The sequence below is a fragment of the Piliocolobus tephrosceles genome, chromosome 1 (assembly GCF_002776525.5).
Source record: "Piliocolobus tephrosceles isolate RC106 chromosome 1, ASM277652v3, whole genome shotgun sequence".
In the NCBI taxonomy this organism is placed as follows: domain Eukaryota; kingdom Metazoa; phylum Chordata; class Mammalia; order Primates; family Cercopithecidae; genus Piliocolobus; species Piliocolobus tephrosceles.
The window spans coordinates 197,446,449-197,473,982 of NC_045434.1; the positions used below are offsets into that span (position 1 = coordinate 197,446,449).

A 27,534-nucleotide genomic window follows, 5' to 3' on the forward strand; every position below is an offset into this window, starting at 1 on the left:
AACTTCAGTTCCCCTAACACAGCATTTTTATACTTGTCAAATGTGAAACTCGTGTTATTATTATTATTTGTTTTGAGATGGAGTTTTGCTTTTATTGCCCAAGCTGGAGTGCAATAGCACCATCTCGACTCACTGCAACCTCCGCCTCTCAGGTTCAAGCAATTCTCCTGCCTCAGCCTCCTGAGTAGCTGGGATTACGGGCGCCTGCCACCATGCCCGGCTAATTTTCGCATTTTTAGTAGAGATAGGGTTTTGCCATGTTGGCCAGGTTGGTCTGGAACTCCTGACCTTAGGTGATCCACCCGCTTCGGCCTCCCAAAGTGCTGGGATTACAAGCGTGAGCCACCGCGCCCAGCCTCGTGTTATTTTTCTGTCCACTCACACAGCTTTATGAGAACTTTCGGCAAAAGTTTCTGATGGATGGGCACTGTATCTTTACTGTCTTGAGATTTAGAAAGAAACGGTTAAGAACTACTTCCATCATGATGCATCCTCAGGAGATGTGGATGAACTGCGGACATGTGGGATGAAGATGAATAAGAGATGAGTGAGTTTGTATCTCCCTCTAAAGAAAGTAGCTTTTGTCAAAATGTACTTGTAAAGAAATGTATAGGCTGGGCAAAGTGGCTCACGCCTGTAATCCCAGCACTTTGGGAGACTGAGGCAGGAGACTCGCTTGAGCCCAGGAGTTGGAGACCAGCCTGGACAACACAGATTCCGTGGCTAAAAAATTTAAAAAAATTAGCGTGGTGGTGCATGCCTGTAGTTCAGCTCTTCGGGAGCCTGGGCTGCAGTGAGCCGTGAGGGTCCCACCACACTCCAGCCTGGGCGAGTGAGACCTCGTCTCAAAAAAAAAAAAACCAAAACAAAAAAAAAATTAACCCACAATTTTCAAGGCAATTGATATGCTTTATTACAACAAGAAGTGTTTGAAATGCATCCCATTTGTAGATCCCTAGAAGTAAAATAGTCACCTTTGTTTACACTCTTACACCAAACACAGTTTTTGGAAGAGGTATCTCAGACTTCATACTTATCCCCAGATTAAAGGTCAATTGTGAGTCCTTTTATTTTGTCTCGATCTTATTACCTTCCTAGCCAAAACATGGAAGTAAAACACCTTTTCTACGTTAATACTGCATTTCCAGGGATCTTGGGGTGTCCCGGGGGAGGGCGCGGTCCCCTCTCCGTCATGGCGGGGTGTGGACTCGGTCGCCTTCTCCCGGCGCCGCAGTAACCAGGACAGGAGGAAGAGGCCAGGAAGGGTCCAGGGAGGCTCAGACCGGGTCTGCGACTTCCCGGCGGGTGGCTGCAACGACCCTGTGGGCACCTGCCTGTCAGACGGCACCCGCGCCCAGCCCTCTCCAGCCTGCGGCCGCTCCCCACCACCCCCGGCCCTACTCCAGCCCCGCCCGTGCAGTAAGGCCAGAGTCTGGTGTAGCGCCAGGCAGGACCGTCCCAATCTTTGAAGTTTTCTGCCCCGCAATTATCTCAGACAGGGGAGAGACAGAAGGGGCAAAAAAAAAAAAAAGCCAATGGCAACGGGACACCCGGATGTACCAAGCACCGCCCCCTGGAGCCCCATCGCGCATGAGCACCGTGGGGGCAAGGGCGCGGCTTGGGGGAGGGAGGAGGCAGGGCGGTGGTTGGGCGAAAGGAGAACCACGCCCGCCAGGGAATGTCTCTGCGCATGCGCCAGGGGCCAGCTTCTAGTACTTTCGACGCGTCTGCTGACGCACGCTCTCAGTGCGCGTCGGGACGTTGGAGGTAAAGGTTGTGGAGTTCGCTGTTCGAGAGTGGGTACGAAAAGCCCCTCTTAATCCTACGTTCCGAAGGGAGGGTGTCTGTTGGGCATTTTCTCTCAGTCGTGAGGGAGGCGTCGACGGCCTGCGGTAAGTTTTCTGCTGACGGGGTCTCTCAGGACCGCCGCAGTGGTCTCTCGGGAGTGAGGGACGGGAAACGTGCCGGGCTCGCGTTTGGGGAACGCAGCGTTTCGCTTCGAGGTCGCGGCCTCAGGGCGCCGAGCAGAGTTTTTAGGGCTGATTCCCTTCGCCGCGGCCGCCGCCCGCGCCGTGGCTCCGCCTCCCGGAGGGCCCCAGACTGTGGCTTCCGGGTGGCCAGGCGCCCTCTTCCGAGACTCGACTTGTTTTTCTCCCTGGGATTTTTAGGAAGTCGTGAGTTGAGGCTTGCGGGATCCTTTCCGGAGAAAGCGCAGGCTAAAGCCGCAGCTGAAGATGTCCAACTACGTGAACGACATGTGGCCGGGCTCGCCGCAGGAGAAGGATTCACCCTCCGCCTCGCGATCGGGCGGGTCCAGCCGGCTCTCGTCGCGGTCTAGGAGCCGTTCTTTTTCCAGAAGTTCTCGGTCCCATTCCCACGTCTCCAGTCGGTTTTCGTCCAGGAGTCGGAGCCGGAGGAGCAGGTCAAGGTCCCGTTCCCGAAGGCGCCACCAGCGGAAGTACAGGCGCTACTCTCGGTCATACTCGCGGAGCCGGTCGCGATCTCGCAGCCGCCGTTACCGAGAGAGGCGCTACGGCTTCTCCAGGAGATACTACCGGTCTCCTTCGCGGTCCCGGTCCCGGTCCCGTAGCAGGTCGCGCTCTCGGGAAAGGTCGTACTACGGAAGGGCGTATGCGATGGCGCGGGGGCGGCGCTACTACGGCTTTGCTCGCACAGTGAACCCGGAGGAGCACGGCAGATGGAGGGACAGATCCAGGACGAGGTCGCGGAGCAGAACCCCCTTTCGCTTAAGTGAAAAAGGTGGGTGGGTCATTTACCTTTCTAGTTTTGGTAATGTGTGGTGACAGTGCACGAGGAGGTTAGGGAACCAAAGTTGCTGTGTAGTTTCAATATTAGTTCCTTTGGTGCGGGAAATCTTTTTCGTTGGAGGAAAGAGGGAGGACATTACTTGTAGTTAGTGGACAGCATTCTTTTTCTTCAGGGTTAAAGGTCAATTGGATGTTAAATGGTTCAGGATGTAGGGAACTTTTTTTCCTATTGGCTGACTGTTCTTGGTGGTGGAGCCTTTTAAATGTTATGATTAAGTTAAAGGTTTTAAGTTTATAGATTGGGAAGAACAATATCAAAACACGCTGCCTTTTAGTTGACATTATTACTGAATACAGTTGAATTGTCGAGTATCTTAAATGACGTAGGAGGCCGGCGCGGTGGCTCACGCCTGCGATCCCAGCACTTTGGGAGCCCCAGCACTTTGGGAGCCGGAGGCGGGCGGGTCACTTGAGGCCAGGCTTTTCATACCAGCCTGGCTGACGTAGCTCACTACCTCTTGTAAAAATACAAAAATTAGCCAGGGGTGGTGGTAGAAATACACTTAAGTGTATCAGTATTGGTTCAGTGGTTGTGATAATTGTACCATATAAAGAATGTATTGCAGAAAACCCTGGTTTTCAGAAATAAATCTTTGAAGAAAAAGCAAAATAATACTGCTATTAACTAGAGAAAATTAGCTACAACAAAAAGACAAAATAGTAGGATGCTCAGGCCTTTAGTCAGAAAAACTGAAAACTAATTAAGATTATTTAAGAATTTTATTTCCTATAGCAAGAAGTGAGCTGGAGAATGGTTTTCGCTGAATAAAGTTACACAGTTGTGCCTCTGTTCACTCGGGGGATTGGTGCCAGGACGCATATGGAACCCTCACGCACACTTGGGGTTTACAGTCTCTCAAATACTGTGGTACTTTCTATCTGTATTTAGTAGGGAGAAAAAAATCCAACTATAAAGTCGACCAGCGCAGCTCAAACCAGTGTTAAAGGGCAACCTTACTTTACGTATTATAAACAAGTGACTTAATACATTTAATACCACAAAATAACATGCTTATTTTGTAATTCTGAGTTCTCTTGGGAAAAAACTACCAGATTAATGAATAAATTTTTTTTTTTTCAGATCGAATGGAACTGTTAGAAATAGCAAAAGCCAATGCAGCAAAAGCTTTAGGAACAACCAACATTGACTTGCCAGCTAGTCTCAGAACCGTACATGTAGCCAAAGAAACAAGCCATGGAATAGGTGTATCAAGTAATGGTGCAAAGCCTGAAGTAAGTATTCTAGGTTTGTCCCAACAAAATGTTCAGAAAGCCAACTGTCAAATCTGATAAGCCACTTACTATTTACCTTAGACTATACCTTTTGGGAAGTCTAGCTATGTATATAATGTGCTAAATTCAGAGTAGCACATCTGAAGATAAGCAAGGTCATACCCATGAAAATGGGAGATTAATGAACTTTAGTAGATCTGAAGATAAGCAAGGTCATACCCATGAAAATGGGAGATTAATGAACTTTATTTGGCCGTGCATGGTGCCTCTTGCCTGTAATGAGGCAGATGGCTTGAGTCCAGGAGTTCAAGACCAGCCTGGGCAACGTGGCAAAACCGCGTGTTTATAAAAAATACAAAAATTAGCCAGGCATGGTGGCGCATGCCCGTAGTGCCAGCTTTTTGGGAGGCTGAGGCAGGAGGATCTTTGAGCCCAGGATGCTAAGGTTGCAGTGAGCCAAGATTGCACCATTGTACTCCAGCCTGGGCAGCAGAGTGAGACCCTGACTCAAAAAATACATTTAATTTTTCATTTTCAGTTTTATACTTTTATAACACCGTTAATATATTGTAGCTGGTACTTTGGTGATTTCTATTACCAGATTTTCTAAGCTATTTACAGAGTGTGTGTAGCTTTCATTTGCAGCATTATGTTCCCACAAATCTGTACTCAGCATATACAGTATAGTTTATCTGCTTTATTTCTGTCTTATAGAAATCATGAATGTGGTCTGCAGACATTGATGAAGAAAATCTGTTGGTAATTGATACATGGGCTAAAGCATCAGAGGTTTAATTTGAAGTTTATGTTCACACACTGAAAACTTAGTTTTCTTTGTTGGTAGATACATGTGCATGCTAGAATTTGGGACAGGTACTATTTGCATAAAGTATTAAAGTCAATTTTTGAAGTAAGCAAAGGTACACGTTGTAATGGTGGGGCATCTGTGAAAAAGATGTCCCTTTCATAATATATGCAATATATTCCAGATGTTTTGAGAGATTACAGAAGAGGAGGCCTGCTTCACTTGCAGATAAGTTTATTATAATTCTCCAGAAATGTGCAGGATGTGCGTTAGCAAATTGCACTGTACTTTTCACTCCAGCCTGGGTGACAGAGCGAGACTCCGTCTCAAGGAAAAAAAAAAAAAAAAAAAGATGCTGTATCTAAATGAATCTGTGTAGTTGGGCCCAGATGTGGGTTTGCTCAGTATTAGTAGACGAGGTCTATGTTCAGACGATTAGGTGCCTAACTGGCAAATGCCTTAGCTTCTTAAAGCTAGGTATTTCTGATGTGGCTTTACTTTTCAAAAGTTAACTTGATTCAACCTGAGAAAACGGATTAAAAAACTAGTTTAAAAATTACTTAAATTTGCCAACAGGGAAGTAAAATAATTATGAGAAGAACGTCTTAAGCCTAATATTAAATCACTTTTGTTAAGGGGAAAACTCAATAATTCTGTTACTTCAGCTGTTGAATATATGGTTAGATCCAAGTTGATTTTTGTGTCTACAACTAAATTTTGTATACATTAGATTATTTTTTAATATAGAATTTAGAAACCAAGGGTATGTGTTTTAAAATTACACTTTTTCTTGACCTGTCTAGCTGTCGGAAAAGGTAACAGAAGATGGAACTAGAAATCCTAGTGAAAAACCTTCCCAGCAAAGAAGCATAGCTTTTAGCTCTAATGTAAGTATGTCCAGGCATTGATCACTCAAAAATTGGATTTAGGATGTGTTTGCATCTTTGTGTTTTTATCTTCTTGGTGATAATTGGGGGCCTACTGACACAGTTTTTAAATAGAATTAAAATCGTTTGTTTTTGAGCCACGTTTACAAGTGGCCATATAATGGGTTCATAACCTATCTGACATTCACATTAGTTTTGATATTTTGCCTTTCTTTTAAGTGTCTCCCTTTTTTTATTGAAATATTTTAAAGGGAAATCTTTAGAATATTCCTTAATCACAATGTTTTAAAATACGGTTTCAAAAATGAAGCCCCCAAATCATTATACCTTGTGTATGTCCAGTGTTTCCCTGCTGCCCCAGTATCTTCACTTTACATTTTGAATCAAGCTACAGTTAAGGTTCACACTATGTTTGGTTGATAATATCTTTTTTTTTTTTTTGAGACGGAGTCTCGCTCTGTTGCCCAGTCTGGAGTGCAGTGGCCCAATCTCTGCTCACTGCAAGCTCTGCCTCCGGGTTCATGCCATTCTCCTGCCTCAGCCTCCCAAGTAGCTGAGACTACAGGCGCCCGCCACCACGCCTGGCTAATTTTTTGTATTTTTAGTAGAGACGGGATTTCACCGTGTTAGCCAGGATGGTCTTGATCTCCTGACCTCGTGATCCGCCTGCCTTGGCCTCCCAAAGTGCTGGGATTTACAGGTGTGAGCCTCCGTGCCCGGCCTCTTTTTTTTTTTTTTTTTTGAGACAGTCTTGCTCTGTTGCCTAGGCTGGAGTGCAGTGGCGTGATCTTGGCTCACTGCAGCCTCTGCCTCCTGGGTTCAAGCGATTCTCCTGCCTCAACCTCCCGAGTAGCTGAGACTATAGGCGCATGCCACCACACCCAGCTAATTTTTGTATTTTTAGTAGAGACAGGGTTTCACTGTGTTTGCCAGGATGGTCTCCATCTCCTGACCTTGTGATCCGCTCGCCTCAGTCTCCCAAAGTGTTGGGATTACAGGCATGAGCCACCACGCCCAACGGTTGATATCTCTTAAGGCTCATACACGGGATTATGTAATGTACTTTTTTGTGTAGAAGTGTGTAATTACATGTTTGGGAAGCTGACTGAATTTGTTCTTTTACAGAATTCTGTAGCAAAACCAATACAAAAATCAGCTAAAGCTGGCACAGAAGAGACATCTTCAAGATCACCAAAAATAGATAAGAAAAAAAGTCCATATGGACTGTGGATACCTGTCTGAAAGGAGAAAACTAATGGCTAAGTTTGCATGAAAACTGCACTTTATTGCAAGTTAGTGTTTCTAGCATTATCCTATCCCTTTGAGCCTAGCATTTATCCTATCCCTTTGAGCCATTCAGGGGTACTTGGGCATTTAAAAACCAACACAAAAAGATGTAAATACTTAATACTCAAATATTAACATTTTAGGTTTCTCTTGCAGATATGAGAAATAGCACAGATGGACCAAAGGTTATACACAGGTGGGAGTCTTTTGTATATAGTTGTAAATATTTTCTTGGTTATGTAAAAATGAAATTTTTTAGACACAGTAATTGAACTGTATTCCTGTTTTGTATATTTAATAAATTTCTTGTTTTAATTCTTAGTCTCTATTCTATGTGTAATTACCTAATGGGTCTTTGTAGAGATACAAGGAGGCGTGTGTTGATTAAAGCCTTGTTAATCCCAAGTCCAAGGCTCACTGGCCCAACGTGGGATTTTGAGAAATGCTGAATCTCAATCAAGTCCCTACCCTAGACCTGCTGAATTAGAAACTGAATTTTAACAGGATTCCCAATTGAGGTCAATACTTCAACTTGAAAAATTGCCCTAAAAAATTTATGGAATACTGGGCTTCAAGGCAAGAAACTAAGCCAGAAAGAGGAGAAATAGAATCCCTCATTAAGCTGTAAAATCTGTGTGGTGTAGTTAACATTTATTTATGCTTTTAAAAGTATTCTAAATAATTTTTTTTTTTGAGATGGAGTGCAGTGGCGCGTTCTGGGCTCACTGCAAGCTCCACCTCCCAGGTTCACGCCATTCTCCTGCTTCAGCCTCCCGTGTAGCTGGGACTACAGGTGCCCGCGACCACACCCAGCTAATATTTTTGTGTTTTTAGTAGAGATGGGGTTTCACTGTGTTAGCCAGGGTGGTCTCAATCTGACCTTGTGATCTGCCCTCCTCGGCCTCCCAAAGTGCTGGGATTACAGGCGTGAGCCACTGTGACCCTTCAGCACATAAAATTTTAAGAAGTGGATATTACACTTTATGAACTGGAAAATCTAGACGGTTGGTCTAAATAAGTGGACTGATTTTTATGGATAGACTTTTTAATTTTTAGAGATAGGGTTTCTTGCTCCATCACCCAGGCTGGTGTGTAGTCAGTCACAGCTTGCTGCAACTCCACGGCTCAGGCAATCCTCCTGCCACAGCTTCTGCCATATAGGCTTATGCCACCGCACCTGGCTAATTTTTGGGGGTAGAGATGAGTGGGAGTTCTATGTTACCCTAGGCTGGTCTTGAACTTGTGGCTTCAAGCAGTGCTTCTCTTGTGGCGCCCCGAGAGTGTAGGAATTACAGGTTGAGCCACTGTGCCTGGCCTAAAATAATAGTTTGACCAAATGTTTTAACTTTCTTAAAAGGATATTTGGTTTTTTTGAAGGATGGCATTTTACAGAATGTTATTAGGGATCAGTCTCCATCTCCATGGTTTTGTTCCCATAAATGCACCTGGGCTGTGAAATAGAGCAGGGGACAGGAGAGCACCTGTAATTGTGACCACTTCTGGGGAAGAGGAGGGACTACGGTGAATTTCCAGTAGCCATTGTCACCTTCCTTTCACTACTTACATAGCTTGCAAGAAGAATTAGCACCCTGCTGTTGAAGCTCCCAAGGTCAACTCTAGGCTTCACATTAAACACAGAAAACACAAGTGAAGAATAAGCAGATAAACGTGGAAATAATAACCATTTCGAACATTTCTTTACAAATGTGCATGGGCCTGGCCAGGTGGCAGTCTGAGCTGGTCTCCTAGACTATGCATCAGTTTCCCTAGCAGCACCCAGGATTTGCGCAGTCTCTGCGCTTTCGCCTGAGGAGGAGCGTCTTCAGGTGGGGTTGGCTTGGCCTCGGAGGCCCTCAGCCGACGACCCAGTCCCAATGTCTGTGCCTCCCTCTCCCCCGGCATTGCTTCCGCAAATGCCCCTACCTCGCTACCCCCAGGCAAGTGCCTGCCACCCATCTGGTCAGTCACAGCCTCTGCCCTCCCCTGGCAATGCTTTCCCCCACTTCCGGTAACAACTGGAACCCCGGGCCTCACTTTTCCGGACGAAACGTAACCCGACCCTTCCTGGGGTACCTCTAGAGCGGAGAAGGTATTCCCGCCCCTGGCAGTTCTGGGGTGTGTCCGATTGGGCTAGGCCTGTGCGCAGGCGCATTGGGTGGAGAAACCTGGACATGTGTGGGAGATAGAGGATGCAGTGAGCTGTGATCTCAGCCTGGGTGACAGTGAGACCCTGTCTCAAAAACAAAAACCTAAAGGCAGACGTATCCCCTTCCTTTCTCTGATTTCCTTAGATGCCTGCCTTTAGGGAAGCCAGCTCACCACTTGAAAAGTCAGTTTCTCCTGTTACAGCTCTTCATACATTTTCATCTTTACAGCACTAACATAAATGTAATTAAATAAGTGTGTAATTGCTTGTTTAACGTAGTTAATTTTGGGTTTTTTTGAACCCAAAATTTTGAACTGATCTCGCTCTGTCACCCAGGTTGGAGTGCAGTGGCGCGATCTCAGCTCACGGCAACCTCTGCCTCCTGGGTTCAAGTGGTTCTGCCTCAGCCTCGTGAGTAGCTAGAATTACAGGTGCCTGCCACCACGCCTGGCTAAGTTTTGTATTTTTAGTAGATACGGTTGGTCAGGCTGGCCTGGAATTCCTGACCTCAAGTAATCCACCCGCCTAGGCCTTACAAAGTGGTGGGATTACAGGCATGAGCCACTGAGCCTGGCCTAATGTAGTTAATTTAAATGACATTTCTTAACCTCTATTAAAATAGCAAATATTTGGCCAGGCACTGTGGCTTACTCCTGTAATCCCAGCACTTTGGGAGGCTGAGGTGGGAGGATTACCTGAGCCCAGGAGTTCAAGACCAGCCAGGGTGACAGAGCAAGACCCTGTCTCTACCTCTGACCCTACCGCCCCCCAAAATTGAAGTATTAGCCGGGCATAGCGGCAGGTGCCTGTAGTCACAGCTACTTGGGAGGCTGAGGTGGGAGGATCCTCTAGGAGGCAGAGGTTGCAGTGAGCCAAGATTGTGCCACTGCACTCCAGGCAAGGCAACAGAGCAAGACCTTGTCTCAAAAAAAAGCAAATATGGCAGAGTAACAGGATTGTTTTCTATGTTATAGATGATTTGATAGAGCAATATTATGGGTATTACATTCTTTAAGAAAACAAGAATGTTAATTATAAATCAGGCATGGTGGCTCATGCCTGTAATCCCAGCTACTCAGAGGAAGAAGCTGAGGATGGAGGGATGACTTGAGGACAGGAGTTCGAAATCAGCCTAAATAACATAGACCCTGTCTCTTAAAAATAAAGTCAATTATAAAATTATTTTCAGTAAGATCCCTTATCAGAATTATAGGTTTTGAAAGTTATGTTACTAGCCTTATGTATGCTAAGTAATTACTGCTTACAAAGTTGTAGACTTGGTAAGAAAAACCAACCAAAGTGTGAAGCATGCCGGGGCTAGCAATAGGGGGATCCATCACTGCTACTATCCCTAAAGAGGCAAAAGAAGGGAGCAGCAAGGGGAACCCAGAAAGTGTAGGGTTAGGCCAGGCACGGTGGCTCACGCCTGTAATCCCAACACTTTAGGAGACCGAGGCAGGTGGATCACCTGAGGTCAGGTATTTGAGACCAACCTGACCAACAAGGTGAAACTCTGTCTCTACTAAAAATATAAAAATTAGCCGGGTGTGTTGGAAGGTGCCTGTAGTCCCAGCTACTCAGGAGGCTGAGACAGGAGAGTTGCTTGAACCTGGGAGGTGGAGGTTGCAGTGAGCTTAGATCATGCCATTACACTCTAGCCTGGGCAATGGAGAGAGACTCTGTCTCAAAAAGAAAAAAAAAAAAAAAAAAAAAAAAATGTAGGGATAGAAGATAGTCTTCAGACAGAAGTGGTGCCTACAGAAATATGCCAAATCCATAATCCAGCTAGGGAATAAATACCTTGACCTCAACCTTTGATTTTATGTAGGTACTATGCACTGGCAGGACCCAGGAAGGCAGAGGGCAAGAGAGTTTACTAATGCAGTCCATTCAGGCCAGCACTCAGGGACACAGAACATGGAGACCGGTGGAGAGTAGTTCTAACAGGGCAGACAGAAAATATCTAGCACAATTTTTTTTCAACAGGATATGGCAACAATTAAAAAAATTGGAGTCTTATAAGAAGTCTGTTCAAATTATATTTATACATATTTGTTAACAAAGAACAGAACAAGTGATGTGTCTAATTGAATTTTTCTAGATGCTGGAAGATCTTCCATCGTATATGCTAGTCTTTACAATGTGACATTGGCACTCCTTCAGTCTAGAAGTAGAGTCTGTTTCTCTAATCCTTGAATCTGTGACTATGGAGGGAGTGACACTGTGTGAATTCTGAGACTAAGTCATAAAAAGTGAAACACAGATTCCACCTAGTTCTCTTGGGATACTTGTTCTTAAAACCAGCCCCCATGCTTTGAGGAAGCCCAGGCCAATGGAGAGGCCAGGTGTCAGCGTTCAGGCAGACAGCCAACATCAACCACCAGACTTCTGAGTGAGGAAACCTTTGCAAGGATTCCAGCCCCAGCCCCTAATCTGACTGCAACTGCATGAGAGACCCTGTGTGAGAACCACACCAATTCTCAGAACTATGAGAGATAATAAAGTAATACTTAAGGTACCAAGTTTTGGGGTAATTTATTATGCCACAATAGAGAAATGATACAGTTCATAACAGGTTTGTTTTTGTTTTTGTTTGTTTTTTTGAGCCAGACTCCCACTCTGTCGCTCAGGCTGGAGTACAGTGGCGCGATCTCAGCTCACTGCAATCTCCGCCTTCCAGATTCAAATGATTCTCCTGCCTCAGCCTCCCGAGTAGCTGGGACTACATGTGAACGCCGCCATGCCCAGCTGTTTTTTTTGTATTTTTAGTAGAGACGGGGTTTCACCGTGTTGCCCAGGCTGGTGTCGAACTCCTGAGCTCAGGTGATCCACCCACCTCAGCCTCCCAAAGTGCTGGGATTACAGGTGTGAGCCACTGCACCCAGCCCAGTTTTTAAAAATCATACATTATCATGTTGCACAGAAAAGTAACGTTGAAAGTCCTGTGAATATTCTTAATACATCCTTATAAAATCAGAGTTGTTGAGCAATTTTTACCACACATAATCGTTCCCTTTCCTTTCTATACTGCTTTTTTATCACTTCCAGAAACTTTAATTATGAACATTTACTTTTTTTTAAGGTCAGACTTGCAGATTTTAATTTGCAGTATAAACAAATTGGTAATATAGAGCTCAGTTTTACTGGCAGGAATGGAGAAAAGAATGAAAAGGAATTTTTTTTTTTTTTTTCGAGACAGGGTCTTACTGTGTCACCCAGGCTGAAGTGCAGTGGTGCGATCAGGGTTCACTGCAGCTTCGACCTCCCAGGCTAAAGCAATCCTCTCACCTCAGCCTCCCGAGTAGCTGGGACTACAAGGGCAGGCCACCATGCTTGGCTCATTTTTTATTTTGTAGAGATGAGGTCTTGCTATGTTGCCAGGGCTGGTCTTGGACTCCTGGGCTCAACGGATTCTCCTGCCTTGGCCTCTTAAGTGCTGGGATTACAGGCTTGAGCCACCGTGCCAGCCAGGATTCTTAATAACAGTAACATAAGAAGGATACAAGCACTACTCTTCCCCAATAACTATTGGATTTCCTGGAAAATCCAAGAGTGACAAAACCACATATAATTTTTTTTTTTGTTTTTTTTTGATACAGAATCTTGCTCTGTCGCCCAGGAGTGCAGTGGCGTGATCTGGCCTCAATGCAAGGTCTGCCTCCCGGGTTCACGCCATTCTCCTGCCTCAGCCTCCCGAGTAGCTAGAACTACAGTCACCCACCACCACACCTGGCTAATTTTTTTGTATTTTTAGTAGAGACAGGGTTTCACGGTGTTAGCCAGGATGGTCTCGATCTCCTGACCTCGTGATTCGCCTGTCTTGGCCTCCCCAAATGCTGGGATTACAGGTGTGAGTCACCATGCCCAGCTTAAAACCACATTTAATTGCTTTTTCTTTTCTTTTTTTTTTGAGACGGAGTCTTGCTCTGTTGCCCGGGCTGGAGTGCAGTGGCCAGATCTCAGCTCACTGCAAGCTCCGCCTCCTGGGTTTACGCCATTCTCCTGCCTCAGCCTCCGGAGTAGCTGGGACTACAGGTGCCTGCCACCTCGCCCGGCTAGTTTTTTTGTATTTTTAGTAGAGACGGGGTTTCATCGTGTTAGCCAGGATGGTCTCGATCTCCTGACCTCGTGATCCGCCCATCTCGGCCTCCCAAAGTGCTGGGATTACAGGCTTGAGCCACTGCGCCCGACCGCTTTAATTTTCTTTTCTTTTCTTTTTTTTTTTACACAGAGTCTCGCTCTGTCACCCAGGCTGGAGTGCAGTGGCACAATCTTGGCTCACTGCAAGCTCCACCTCCTCGTTCAAGCCATTCTCCTGCCTCAGCCTCCCGAGTAGCTGGGACTACGGGCGCCCGCCACCACGCCTGGCTAATTTTTTGTATTTTTAGTAGAGACGAGGTTTCACTGTATTAGCCAGGATGGTCTCAATCTCCTGACCTCTTGATCTGCCCGCCTCAGCCTCCCAAAGTGCTGGGATTACAGGCGTGAGCCACCGCGCCCAGCCTGTTTTAATTTTTCATTTCTGGACTTGTGGTGATGTTGTTTTTCCATATTCTATTAGATAAGAAACTGGTTTTGTCTTGTGCAGATTTAGGCCAATTATGCAAGCTCTATTTATTCTATGAAGCATCACTTTTCCACTGAATCTCATTATAAATTTTCTATTCTGTTGTGCTGATTTATGTGTCATTTCCTGTGTATCATATAATATTCATTACTAAAGCCATTTATTAAGTTTTAATTCTTCATAAGGCAAGGCCCTCCTTGGTATTTTTTTTTTTTTTTTAATTTTTGTGACAGGTTCTCGTTTGGTTGACTAGGCTGAAGTGTGGTGCCATGATCACAGCGCACTGTAGCCTCAAACTCCTGGGCTCAAGCAGTCCTCCCACTTCAGCCTGCCAAGTAGCTAAAACTACAGGTGTACACCATCACGTCCAGCTAATTTTTCGTAGAGGCAGAGTCTGTGTTGCCCAAGGTGGTCTTGAACTTCTGAGCTTAAGCGATTCTATTTTTTTTTTTTTTTTGAGATGGAGTCTCGCTCTGTCACCCAGGCTGGAGTGCAGTGTCGCAATCTCGGCTCACTGCAACCTCCGCCTCCGGGTTTACACCATTCTCCTGCCTTAGCCTTCCAAGTAGCTGGGACTACAGGTGACCACCGTGATGCCCGGCTAATTTTGTTTTTGTATTTTTAGTAGAGACGGGGTTTCACTATGTTAGCCAGGATAGTCTCCATTTCCTGACCTCATGATCCACCCGCCTCGGCCTCCCGAAGTGCTGGGATTACAGGGGTGAGCCACCGCGCATGGCCATGGCAGTTCCCTGCTTGACTTTTCCCTTTGGCTTAGTGATTTTGGGGCCCCAAGATTTATTTTCCTTTCACACATGTGTAACTGTATCTGTAACATAAATTCCCAAAATTATGATAGCTGAGTCAAAGAATAAATGCCTTAAGTTTTACAGATACTGCCAAATTGCCTTCCCTAGGGATTGAATCAATCTTCAGTCCTATCAGCAATATGTGTAGGATTCATCTTTCTTCGGTCTTAACAACAGTGTGTTGTTGAACTTTTAAGATTTTGCCACATTATTTTACAGTTCCAAAAAACAAAAACAATGACCCACTGAGATTCTGATGGGAATAACGTGACATTTATAAACTCATTTGAGATACTCCTTTGTGATATTGTTTTTATGATATTAAGTCTTCCAACCAGAAAATAGTTTATCTGCCACTTATTCAGATTTCATTTACTTCAGAGTATTTTTTATTTTTATGTTACTATTTACATTTTGTACCTAGATATCTTTTCATTTTAGGGATTACTTTTTCATTTCTGTATCTAACTAGTAGTTGTTAGTGCAGAAAAAAATAATTTTCATATATTCCTCTTATATCCAGCACCTTACTTACCTTAATAACTTTAGCAGTTAGTAATTCTGGCATTGCCTCTCCACTGAGCATGTACGAGTAAACAAGATGGGTGGACCCTGCTGTTCTCCAGTAATAACGCTGATGAGGAAAATGGAAAATGAACAGACAAAAAGAAAATTTATGCAATTGGAATTAAAATAGTGTCAAATGACAGTACTAAAAGTGAGACGGTAGTCAGGGAAGACCTGCCTCTTTTTAAAAATTTATTTTTATGGCTGGGCACGGTGGCTCACGTCTGTAATCCCAGCACTTTGAGAGGCTGAGGCGGGCGGATCACGAGGTCAGGAGTTCAAGACCAGCCTGGTCAACTCGGTGAAACCCCGTCTCTACTAAAAATACAAAAAGTAGCTGGGCGTGGTGGCAGACACCCGTAATCCTAGCTACTCGGGAAGCTGAGGCAGGAGAATTGTCTGAACCCGGGAGGCGGAGGTTACAGTGAAGCGAGATCAGTGCCATTGCACTCCAGCCTGCGTCACAGGGCAAGACTCCGTCTCAAAAAAAAAAAAAAAAAAAAAAAAAAAAAAAAAAAAAATCAAACAAAAAAACCACACACATAAACAAAAATTCTTTTTATTTGTATTATTTTTAAATTTAGAGACTGATTCTCACTTTGTTGTCCAGGCTGGTCTTGAACTCCTGGGCTCAAGCAGTCCTCCCGCCTCGGCCCCGCAATGTGCTGGGATTGCAGCCATGAACCACCACACCTGGCCAAGACCTGCTTCTTGGAGAAGGTGACGACATGCTAAGCTCTAAACGGAAAGAACTTTCCACTTACGGGAATGAATGGCACTACAGGTTCTTCCTGCCCACTGCAGACAAAACCAATTCACTGAGAAGTGCTACTGCAGTATAGAGTTGTATTAACATGAGGCTGGCCTCAGGGAAGAAAGGTTACCACTCAAGTAAGTTTTCCTGAAGGCTCAGCTCAGAGGTTAGGATTTTTCAGCTGGTTTGGTGTGGGCAGAGCAATAGGGATTGGGTGCTGCTGGTTGGAGATGCAATCACAGGGGTGTGGACTACACTCCTCAACAGCTGAGTCCGCCTCTTGGGGGAGGAGTAGGGCAGAGGAAGCGGGCGGGTCATGAGTCACGAGTCCGGGTGGGGTCAGTTAGTTGCCAGAATGCGAAAGTCTCAAAAATGCCTCAAAAGACCAATCTTAGGTTGTACAATAACGACGTTAACCTACAGGAGTAATTGGGGAAGTTACACATGCGATGTCCTCCGAAACAATGGCTGGTTATCATTTACTACATTTTAGCAGAATTCACCCCTCATATTCCTAACCTCCCAGTCTTTCATTAATTTCATAAAGGCAGTTTCAGCCCCCGAACAAGGACGGGACCTGTTTAAGGGAGGGGCTATGATCATCCTAGCTTAAAAGTTAAACTATACATTCTCCCATGGTGAGCTTGGTTTATGCCCAGAAATGAGCGAAGACAGCCGCCCTACGAGGGTAGAAGCAAGATGGAGTCAGCCATGTTAGATTTCTCTGTCTTTGAAAAGGCGGTTTCCAGGAACAGCGTTCAGAGTAGGGGAGTTTCTATCAGACTCCTTTTGGTCATTTTTTTCTAGTCCGCCGATTCTGAGCGCTTCTCAACCCTTTTCTTGGCGACTCAACTGCCGCTGTTCTTACCCACGCTGCTTCTCGCGGCTGCGCGAGACCCTGCACAATCCAAAACATTTCACAGCTAAAAGGGTCCCAACTTCCGGAGGCCGCCCGGAAGGGGCGGGGCTTATGGTAGCTCATTTGTACGCATCGGCCCGGTTGTCTGAAGGCTGACGGAAGTGCTGTATGTTGTTGCCGGAAGTGGGAAGAGAGAAAGGTTGTGATGGCGGCTGTTGCTGCATCGGAGGTGAGTTCGACCGACTCTACACCGGGGGTTTTGTTGGTGAGGGTTCCGGGGAGCGGCCTGGAGAGAGGTGGAGGCGAAGTCTAGTTTCGCTTTAGGGAGGCTCAGACACTGGGATCAAGTCGGCGGTGGAGGCCCTAGGCCCAGCCTGTGGGGACCAGCGGGGACTCGGCCTGGGCCGTCCTGGGAGAAGCCGCTGGCTCTGCCTGAAGCCAGTTCTCCTTGCCGCAGGTGCTGGTGGACAGCGCGGAAGAGGGGTCCCTCACTGCGGCGGCGGAGCTGGCCGCTCAGAAGCGCGAACAGAGACTGCGCAAATTCCGGGAGCTGCACCTGTTGCGGGTTAGTAGCCTTGGAGGCTGGCTCAGATCCGTCACCTGGCCAAGCCTTTGCGCTTTTGTAGAGGGGACGAGGAGGCCACACTACTGCGTGTGACAGACCAACAGAGCAGGATCATCTGAGAGGAAAGCTCTGTTCGGTGGTACTCAACCCTGGCAGCACATGGGGATCATTGTGAGAACGTTTGAAAATATACCTGTTCACTCCAGCCCCCCTCCTACCCACATCCAATTTAATGTATCTGGGTTAGGTTTGGGAGTCTCCATTACTAACAACTTCCCTGCTCTATGATTCTAACGAATTCTTCATTTTACCAAGGGAAATATGTAGAACTAGAGAGGAAGAAACTTGTGTCAGTAAGAGACCTGGTTCACTTGATTTAAAAAATAATCTTCTGTCAGAATCTGTTTGAAAAGGGAGAAAATAATCATCTGTCTCTAGGGCTTCTGGGGGAAAAGAATAAAAAGAAAATTAAAAAGTAATGGGAAACCTTTGAAAGTCTGTAGCTTGGTAGTTCAGCCAGTTGATAGGGAATCGGATGTTTAAGTGCCCTGGAAGTGCAGAATAGGAGAGATGAATGCAGTTTGTGGGTCTCCAGGGGGTGCCTCATGTAATAGGTGACACCTAAACTACTGTTTGAAAGCCAGACAACTAAAGGAGTTAGAGAAAGAGAATCCAAGCAAAGGGAACAAATTCAAAGAAAGAGAATTTGTATTAGGGATAAGAGTCCAGCAAATAGCTGGCTGCAGTTGGAGCAGAGAAAGAGACAAGCAGACCTTATTTCAGCATGGAGTGACCTGACAGCTAGGCCATGGGTTCACAAAACCCCAGAATCACTCTGATTGTTGTAGTGAGACAAAACAAAGAAGACTTCTCAAATCACAAGAATGACCACATATTTCTTTATTCTGGCTAACACCAGTAACTGTTATTACCAAATACAGCATTAGTCTCACTCTGTTACTTCTGCCTCCTATATAAAAATCTAAGATACCTAATTGTAGAAAGCCTCTGCTTTCTGACAGTACCCAATCCAGATCCTTAACCCTCCCCCTAGTCACCTGATACAAACCCAAATCCTGGAACGAGCCCCTCCTAATGGCCTTTCACTCAAATGCCCACAGTTCCCCATGGTTTGCTCTCTTCTTCTATGCAACAGACTCAACTTTGTTGACCATAGGTGTGTTCTTGGTGTCTTTAATTGCAGGGCTTTTCCAGAGCCAAGAATATACTAGGGATGGTAGTTGGGAGGAGTATCTCTCTTTGCCTAGGGAAAGTTAATCTAATAAACAGTTAAAAAGACATGCTTAAATATTTAGAGTGATTGTGTAAGGAACACATGTTTGGAAATTAGGAGGCAGGGCTTCATGGACAAACTGCCACCAGCTTATGACCTAAGAAATGTCTAACTTAAGTTTTCCTTAAGATGATATACTCATTTTGTTTTATACAATTAGGTTTATTTAAAAATAGACACCTCTCCCCGCTACCCCAAGCTTCAAAAAAAAAAAAAAAAGACTCTTTAATGGTACTTCAAATTCCTTTCATTTTTCATTTGCCAATGTAAACTGTGAAAATATTTTTAAAAGGAGGGGAACTTGGAAAGCGTTAGAGGCATTAAGATAGGTATTAAATCCTCTAACCCAAATTGAGGCATTTTTCTTGAATTAGGATTAAAAGATAATTGAGGCCCGGTGTGGTGGTGCATGCCTGTAGTCCCAGCACATTGGGAGGCCGAGGAGGGCAGATCACTTGAGGCCAGGAGTTCGAGACCAGCCTGGCCAAACTGCAAAACCCTGTTTCTACTAAAAATACAAAAAAAATAAGCCAGGCATTGTGGCACATGCTTGTAATCCCAGCTACTTGGGAGGCTGAGGCAGGAGAATTGTTTGAACCCTGGAGGCGAAAGTTGAAATGAGCTGAGATGCTCCAGTACAGTCCAGCTTGAGTGACAGAGTGAGACTCTGTCTCAAAAAAAAAAAAAAAAAAGAGAGTATCTTTCACATCATGTGATGTAATTTTGTTTTTTGAGGTGTCTTGCTCTGTCACCCAGGCTGGCGTGCAGTGGTGCAATCTTGGCTCACTGCAACCTCTGCCTCCTGGGTTCAAGTGATTCTCCTGCCTCAGCCTCCCAAGTAGCTGGGATTACAGGTGTGCGCCACCATGCCCGACTAATTTTTGGATTTTTAGTAGAGACGGGGGTTTCGCCATGTTGGCCAGGCTGGTCTTGAACTCCTGACCTCAGGTGATCCACCTGCCTCAGCCTCCCAAAGTGCTAGGATTACAGGCGTGAGCCACCGCGCCTGTCCAATTTAATATTAATGCCAAATAAAGTCTACTTAAGTGCCACTATAGTATGGTCCCCAATGTTGTGAAAGCTTGTTCTGATCCAATAAAAAGGGACCACACAACTCAATAGAGGCTAAGCTGATTTTAACCCCTAGGGCTCTGGAACAGCAAACCAGTGCAACTCAACACATTTTTCTTGATTACATAAAAATGTAGACCCTATTAGGCCATTCCCTGGCTTAAAATACTATGATGGCTCTCTGTTGCTTTTAGGATAAAATGGGGTCACCTTATTAATGTGTCCTGCCTGACCCTCCTCAAAGAAGGGAAAATGTATCTGGATTTATTTTCATGCTTTAGCTGACAGACTTCTTGTGTTACGGTTTTAGAATGAAGCTCGTAAATTAAATCACCAGGAAGTTGTGGAAGAAGATAAAAGACTAAAATTACCTGCAAATTGGGAAGCCAAAAAAGCTCGTTTGGAGTGGGAACTACAGGAAGAAGAAAAAAAAAAGGTTAGGAACTATTTTCTCTTCATAAGTGATTTAGTCAATCATTCTGTTGTATCAAGACACTACAACATGGTGATTGAATACACTGGCTCTTAGGGCAAGCTGTCAGAATTGAAATTCTGGTTCTGTTCAGTACCGACTGCAACACCTTGGGTGAGTTTATTTAACTTCTCTGTACCTCTGTTTTTTCATCAATAAAACAGGAAGCATAACAGTAATTATTTGAGTTCATTATGAATTCAGTGAGTTAATGCATGTAAAACATTGAAAACAAGGTCTGACACCTGATTAACACTCAATAAGTATCATGTTCTCACTTATATACCATAGTGTATTCCCAAATTTCCTTTAAATACTACTACAGTGGCTGGGTGCAGTGGCTCATGCCTGTAATCCCAGCACTTTGGGAGGCTGAGGCAGGCAGATCACTTGAGGTCAGGAATTTGAGACCAGCCTGGCCAACATGGCGAAACCCCATCTCTACTAAAAATACAAAAATTTAGCCGGGCAGGGAGGCATGTGCGTAGTCCCAGCTACTTGGGAAGCTGAGACACGAGAATCCCTTGAACCTGGGAGGTGGAGGTTGCAGTGAGCTGAGATCACACCACTGTGCTCCAGCCTGGGTGACGGAGCCAGTGAAACTCCCAACTAAAAAAAATACTATTAAAATATTGGTTAATATTTATTGGATCTTTCTTGATGTAAAGTAGATCAAATTATTGCTTGTATCAGAATTGTAGGTGTCAGCTTTTTTCTTCTTTTTAGGAATGTGCATCAAGAGGAGAAGACTATGAGAAAGTGAAGTTGCTGGAGATCAGTGCAGAAGATGCAGAAAAATGGGAGAGGAAAAAGAAGAGGAAAAACCCTGATCTGGGATTTTCAGGTCAGATTGACCTTTATTGAACTTTACTGACTGGGCTGTTAGTCATTTCCTTCATTGTTTCTGGTTTCAAGAAAGGATGTGCCTCTTGTGCTTCATGGGATATTCTTGATGAGGCCTAAGACCAAGAAAAGTACAAATACGTCTCTTAGGACAGAAGTTAAAAAAAAAGGCTGTGCTTCAGTTAGCCGGGTTTTTAAATACTTGATGGTAAAATTTGTCAAAGTCTGTTTGTCAGCATCTTCAGGATAGAAGCTATGCTTAGAATAGTGTTTTGGGCATATATTACTTCACATAGATTGAGCGTCCCTTGTCTGAAAATCTGAAATCCAAAATGTTGCAAAATCCAAAACTGTTTGAGTGCCAACATGATGGTGTGATGCTCAAAGGAAATGCTGATTGGAGCATTTCAGATTTTGAATTTAAGTATAATGCAGATATTCCAAAATCTGAAAAAAATCGGAAACACTTCTGATTCCAAGCATTTTGGATAAATGATACTTACCTGTGATAATTTAGATTTTTCTCTCAATAGGAAGGTCTAAACAAGGAAATACATTATCTCGGATTCTCATTTTATATTTTTAGATTATGCTGCTGCCCAGTTACGCCAGTATCATCGGTTGACCAAGCAGATCAAACCTGACATGGAAACATATGAGAGACTGAGAGAAAAACAGTGAGTCCTTTTTTCATCCTGGCTGATGTGGATGTATTTGTGTGTGTGTGTTTGTGTGTGTATATGTATATATAAATAGAAACATACTTTAATGCTAAGGTGTGGGTTATTAATAGCTGTCTAAGGGTGGTCTCTGTTTTTTCTGGATTTTTTTTTCCTTTGAGACGGAGTCTTGCTTTCTTGCCCACGCTGGAGTGCATTGAATGGTGTGGTCTCAGCTCACTGCAACCTCTGCCTCCTGGGTTCAAGTGATTTTCCTGCCTCAGCCTCCCGAGTAGCTGGGATTACAGGTGCCTGCCACCATGCCCAACTAATTTTTATAGTTTTAGCTGAGATGGGGTTTCACCATGTTGGCCAGGCTGGTCTTGAACTCCTGACCTCAAGTTATCCATCCACCTCGGCCTCCCAAAGTGCTGGGATTACAGGCGTGAGCTACCGCGCCTGGCCCTTCCTTGCCTGGCCCTTGCTTGTTTTTTTTTTTTTTTTAAGAGACAGTGTCTCGCTCTGTTGCCTAAGCTGGAGTGCGTTGACACCATCATAACTCACTGTAACCTCAAACTTGGGCCTCGAGGGATCCTCCCACATCAGCCTCCCCAGTAGCTAGGATTACAGGCATGTGCCACGATTCCTGGCTAATTAATTTTTTTGTAGAGACGGGGTCTCACTGTGTTGCTCAGGCTGTCTCAAATTCCTGGCCTCAAGTGATCCTCTCTCCTTGGCCTCCCACAGGGTTGAGATTACAGGTGTGAGCCACTGTGCCAGGCCTAGTCTCTGTTTTGACAGCACTGTTTATTGCTTACTTCACAGCAATTAAATTATCACCTGTTTTTTGTTTTTTGTTTTTTTCTTAACTGGGCATTCTAAGACAGGTTGTTGATTGGTTAACACTCTGATTGTTGTAGTTACTTAGATATTATTTTAGGAGGCAGAATGCTTTGGTGCTGGGGTTGGTAAACTTTTTCTGTGAAGGACCAGATAGTAAATATTTTCAGCTTTGTGGGCCATATAGTCTCTGTCACAGCTACTCAGTTGTGCTGCTGCAGTGCAAAAGTAGCTGCAGAGGATTCATAAATGAATCCTCTTTTCATAAACAGGTGGTGGGCTGCTGTAGTTTGGCAGCTTGCTTTAGTGGAAAAGGAAATAACCTCAGGATGGAGCTCTAATCCCAACTCTGTCCCTAGCACTTTGTGACATCTAATAAGTCCTGGAGCCTCTCTGCCTGTTGGCTCTTTGATCTGTAGAGTGAAGGTGTTGGAGGAGTTGATGACTTAGGTTCCTTTCAATTCTGTAATTTTTTATTTTTTATTTATTTTATTTTATTTTTTGAGATGGAGTCTCGCTCTGTCGCCCAGGCTGGAGTGCAGTGGCCGGATCTCAACTCACTGCAAGCTCCGCCTCCCGGGTTTACGCCATTCTCCTGCCTCAGCCTCCTGAGTAGCTGGGACTACAGACGCCCGCCACCTCGCCTGGCTAGTTTTTTGTATTTTTAGTAGAGACGGGGTTTCACCACGTTAGCCAGGATGGTCTCGATCTCCTGACCTCATGATCTGCCCGTCTCGGCCTCCCAAAGTGCTGGGATTACAGGCTTGAGCCACCGCGCCCGGCTATTTTTTATTTTTATTTTTATTTTTTTTGAGACAGAGTCTTGCTCTGTCGCCCAGGCTGGAGTGCAGTGGCACGATCTCGTCTCACTGCAAGCTCCATCTCTCAGGTTCAAGTGATTCTCCTGCCAAGTAGCTGGGATTACAGGTGCCCACCAGCATGCCTGGCTAATTTTTTTATATTTTTAGTAGAGACGGGGTTTCACCATATTGGCCAGGCTGTTCTCGAACTTGTGACCTCAGGTGATGCGCCCACCTTGGCCTCCCAAAGTGCCTGGATTACTGGTGTAAGCCACTGCACATGGCCCTATTTTTTTTTTGAGACGGAGTCTCGCACTGTTGCCCAGGCTGGAGTGCAGTGGCGTGATCTCGGCTCACTGCAACCTCAGCCTCCCAGGTTCAAGCAATCTCCTGTCTCAGCCTCCCAAGTAGCTGGGATTACAGGAGCCCGCTACCACACCCAGCTAATTTTTGTATTTTTAGTAGAGACAGGGTTTTGCCATCTTGGCTAGGCTGGTCTCAAACTCCTGACCTCGTGATCCGCCTGCCTCAGCCTCCCAAAGTGCTGGGATTACAGGCATGAGCCACCATGCCCAGCCTCCACACGGCCCTATTTTTATTCTTTTAATTAAAAAAATTTGTTTTTTGAGACGGAGTCTCACTTTGTTGCCCAAGCTGGAGCACAGTGGGGTGATCTTAGGTCACTGCAGCCTCCACCTCCCGGGTTCAAGTGCTTCTCCTGCCTCAGCCTCTCCGAGTAGCTAGGACTACAGGTGTGTGTCACCATGCCCAGCTAATTTTTATATTTTTAGTAGAGATGGGGCTTTCCCGTGTTGGCCAGGCTGGTCTTGAACTCCTGACCTCAAACGATCCGCCTGCCTTGGCCTCCCAAAGTGCCAGGATTACAGATCAGAGCCACTGCACCCAACATGTATTTTTTTTAAAGAAAAATTAAAGTAGGATCTCACAGTAAATATATGTGTATATTTTCTTTCTTATCATGTATGGTAGTTTAGTTTGAAATTTGAAAATGGAGCATTTGCTGGGCGCAGTGGCTCAAGCGTGTAATCCCAGCACTTTGGGAGGCCAAGGCGGGTGGATCACAAGGTCAGGAGTTATAATCCCAGCACTTTGGGAGGCCGAGGCGGGCGGATCACAAGGTCAGGAGTTCGAGACCAGCCTGGCCAATATGGTGAAACCCCGTCTCTACTAAAAATACAAAAATTAGCTGGGAGTGATGGCGGACGCCTGTAGTCCCAGCTACTCGGGAGGCTGAGGCAAGAGAATCGCTTGAACCCAGGAGACGGAGGTTGTAGTGGGCCGAGATTGCGCCATTGCACTCCAGCTTGGGAGACAGACCGATACTCCGTCTCAAAAAAAAAAAAGAAAGAAAATGGAGCATTTATAGTGTTACCATAAGTTCATTTTGCTGTCTTTTCAGTGGAGAAGAGTTTTTCCCAACATCCAATAGTCTTCTTCATGGAACACATGTACCTTCCACAGAGGAAATTGACAGGATGGTCATAGATCTGGAAAAACAGTAAGCATTCAGTAGAGCAACCTGACGTTGTGAATACTTCATGACAAAATGCACTTACAATATGCACCTAAATCTGATGTGCTTAGAATGAATTCACAGGATAGAAATTATACTTGCTGATTTTTGACCTGTCTATAGTGGTTTAGGGATGGATAGCAAATATGGGTTGAATATATCTGATTTGGAATGGAGATGCAGAATATTGATGAAATTGAATTGTTACTATTGAAGAGGAAAGGTCTAAAAAAAAAATGATCCTTCTTTAAGTGTTTTACTTTAACAACCACTCCCCTGTTTGATTTGAAGAAGCAAGAATGTTGTAGTAAATGTTCCTCACTTAGGTTTGTGTTTCTTAATACTAATAGAGGTGACTATTAGGTAGAGCAGAATGAAAATATATTTTAAGAGTTAATACATGTAAAGTATTAAGAATAGTGTCTGGGCTGGGCGTGGTGGCTCCTGCCTATAATCCTAACACTTTGGGAGGCTGAGGCAGAAGGATTGCTTGAGCCCAGAAGTTTGAGAACAGCCTGGGCAACATGGCGAAACCCTGTCTCTACAAAAAAAAAAATACAAGAATTAGCTGGGCTTGGTGGTGCGTGTCTGTAGTCCCAGCTACTTGGGAGACTCAGTCAGGAGGATCACTTGAGTCCAAGAAGTGGAGGGTGCAGTGAACTGTGATTGCAGCACTGCACTCCAGCTTGGGCAACAGAGCGAGACCCTATCTCAGGAAAAAAAAAAAAGTGTCTGGCACGTATTATGCCCTCAGTATTAGCTGTGGTTATTATTTAATACAATTTTTTTTTTTTTTTTTTTTGAGACAGAGTCTCACTCTTGCCCAGGCTGGAGCTCACTGTCACGATCTCGGCTCACCACAGCCTCTGCCTCCCGGGTTCAAGTGATTCTCTTGCCTCAGCCTCCTATGTAACTGGGACTACAGGCGTGTGCCACCACTCCTGGCTAATTTTTGTATTTTTAGTAGAGACAGAGTTTTGCCATATTGACCAGGTTGGTCTCAAACTCCTGGCCTCAGGTGATCCACCTGCCTTGGCCTCCCAAAGTGCTGGGGTTACAGGCATGAGCCACTGCGCCTGGGCTATTTAATATTGTTATAGTTATCTTCTTTTTTAGAAAATGTATTTAAATTTTTTTTTTTTTATAGTGATGGAGTCTCCCTATGTTGTCCAGGCCCTGGTCTGGAACTCCTGGGCTTAAGCGATCCTCCCAGAGGACCTTTTAGGTGGCCTTGTCCTCCAAAAATAGTGGGATTACAGGCATGGGATTACAGCTGCCATGCCCAGCCAATAGTTATCTTCTTTTAAGTGGTTCTTCAGTACAGTCAAGTTCCCAACAAGGAATAATTGCTCTAGCATTCTGAAGATTAATTTGTTGTATTTACTGGATTTCACAGTTCATATTCTGAGTTGTGCCATTAATTCAGTTTCAACTTGAACTTGGTGAAAACTGGCCTGGTTTCCTCCAGCCCTCACAACGTGTGCTAGTCTAAATGTAGATTTTATTCCTGTTTGGTCATGTTTTATTAAGATCCAAAGAGAAGGCAATTTTGAATGTTGTAAGTTTTCTTCTTTCTCCAGGATTGAAAAACGAGACAAATATAGCCGGAGACGTCCTTATAACGATGATGCAGATATCGACTACATTAATGAAAGGAATGCTAAATTCAACAAGAAAGCCGAAAGATTCTATGGGAAATACACAGCTGAAATTAAACAGAATTTGGAAAGAGGAACAGCTGTCTAATCCCTTCAAGAACTGTTTAGAGAAGCTTGAGAATGGGGTAAAAATTTCTGCTAGCAAAATCAAGTTCTTTTTGAAATTTTATCAGTAATCCAGAATTTAGTAGTCTATGCCTTCGCACTCAGCATTTAGAAATAAAAATGTGATTTCTTAAACGTATATCCTTTCATGTATATTTCCACATTTTTGTGTTTGGATATAAGATGTATTTCTTGTAGTGAAGTTGTTTTGTAATAATCTACTTTGTATACATTCTAATTATATTATTTTTCTATGTATTTTAAATGTATATGGCTGTTTAATCTTTGAAGCATTTTGGGCTTAAGATTGCCAGCAGCATACATCAGATGCAGTCATTGTTGCTATCATTGTGGAATTTGAGAGAGTCTAGACTCAGGGGCCACTTGGGGTTGTGGACTCCAAAGCCAAGGACAGTGATGAGGAAGATGGCAGTGGCCACTGGAGGGCTGGAGCAGCCTCTCCTCATGGCGGCCTGTGACCGAGGTCAGGGAGGAGTGGAGCTATTCTCCCATGATACTGACCATGTGCAGTTCCCTTTTTAAAAAGCAATAAAATGCTTTGGATTAGAATTCCTAACATTTTAAATCTATTATTTAAAACAAATATTTGTGTGTATACATTTGTTCATACACATACATGCTGCCATTCTACAAACACTGAAAGAACGTTTTATTATGGGAAATTCCATACACCCAATACCCTTGGTGAATCCCATATACCCAGTACCCTGTTCAACAATCATCAACTCATGGCCAATCCTGCTTCATCTTTATTTCCATTTACTTTTTTCATGACTCTTATTTTGATGCAAATATTAGATGTATAATTTCATCTATAAATATTTTAGTATGTATCTCTGAAAGATAAAAACTTAAATGACCACAGTACTATTATCACTGCAATAGATACATTTTTATAAAACTCCAGATAGAAAGATTGCTGTTTTTTCT

General features: G+C 44.5%; 2 protein-coding genes across 9 annotated transcripts; both read left to right on the plus strand.

Moving 5' to 3' along the window:
* The first annotated feature begins 1,681 nt into the window (after nt 1-1,681).
* RSRP1 (arginine and serine rich protein 1) lies at nt 1,682-7,361 on the plus strand. 5 transcript variants are annotated; one of them, XR_002733191.3, is made up of 6 exons: nt 1,682-1,892; nt 2,169-2,760; nt 3,910-4,061; nt 4,776-4,820; nt 5,051-5,753; nt 6,879-7,361. XR_002733191.3 is itself a non-coding variant. In XM_023219614.2 (5 exons), exons 2-5 carry the CDS (start codon nt 2,235-2,237, stop codon nt 6,993-6,995), a joined length of 879 nt encoding a protein of 292 aa, XP_023075382.1. In that variant the 5' UTR covers nt 1,682-1,892; nt 2,169-2,234; the 3' UTR covers nt 6,996-7,361. The 5 variants fall into 5 exon arrangements, 2 of the variants coding, with proteins under 2 accessions (XP_023075382.1, XP_023075383.1); XR_002733190.3 differs by having other exon boundaries at nt 4,776-5,753; XR_002733192.3 differs by lacking the exon at nt 4,776-4,820.
* An 8,383-nt stretch (nt 7,362-15,744) lies between these two features.
* On the plus strand, nt 15,745-27,160 carry SYF2 (SYF2 pre-mRNA splicing factor). 4 transcript variants are annotated; one of them, XM_023219616.2, is made up of 9 exons: nt 15,754-16,020; nt 16,691-16,971; nt 17,200-17,307; nt 19,983-20,108; nt 20,202-20,258; nt 20,871-20,988; nt 21,574-21,664; nt 24,707-24,805; nt 26,401-27,160. In XM_023219616.2, the coding sequence occupies exons 2-9, from the start codon at nt 16,948-16,950 to the stop codon at nt 26,564-26,566; spliced, it is 789 nt and encodes a 262-aa protein (XP_023075384.1). In that variant the 5' UTR covers nt 15,754-16,020; nt 16,691-16,947; the 3' UTR covers nt 26,567-27,160. The 4 variants fall into 4 exon arrangements, with proteins under 4 accessions (XP_023075387.1, XP_023075384.1, XP_023075385.1 ...); XM_023219619.3 differs by lacking the exon at nt 24,707-24,805 and having other exon boundaries at nt 15,745-16,020; XM_023219617.2 differs by having other exon boundaries at nt 15,754-16,971.
* Nucleotides 27,161-27,534: the final 374 nt, after the last annotated feature.

What these genes read in the sequence shown, in the direction of transcription:
- SYF2 (XM_023219617.2), top strand. Translation starts at nt 16,948, where the DNA reads ATGGCGGCTGTTGCTGCATCGGAG. An exon ending in CGGCTGTTGCTGCATCGGAG is followed by an intron (nt 16,972 to 17,199) that starts GTGAGTTCGACC and finishes TCCTTGCCGCAG; the next exon opens with GTGCTGGTGGACAGCGCGGA. An exon ending in TACCGACTGCAACACCTTGG is followed by an intron (nt 20,259 to 20,870) that starts GTGAGTTTATTT and finishes TCTTCTTTTTAG; the next exon opens with GAATGTGCATCAAGAGGAGA.
- RSRP1 (XM_023219614.2), top strand. Translation starts at nt 2,235, where the DNA reads ATGTCCAACTACGTGAACGACATGTGGCCGGGCTCGCCGCAGGAGAAG. An exon ending in CTTTCGCTTAAGTGAAAAAG is followed by an intron (nt 2,761 to 3,909) that starts GTGGGTGGGTCA and finishes TTTTTTTTTCAG; the next exon opens with ATCGAATGGAACTGTTAGAA. An exon ending in GCATAGCTTTTAGCTCTAAT is followed by an intron (nt 5,754 to 6,878) that starts GTAAGTATGTCC and finishes GTTCTTTTACAG; the next exon opens with AATTCTGTAGCAAAACCAAT.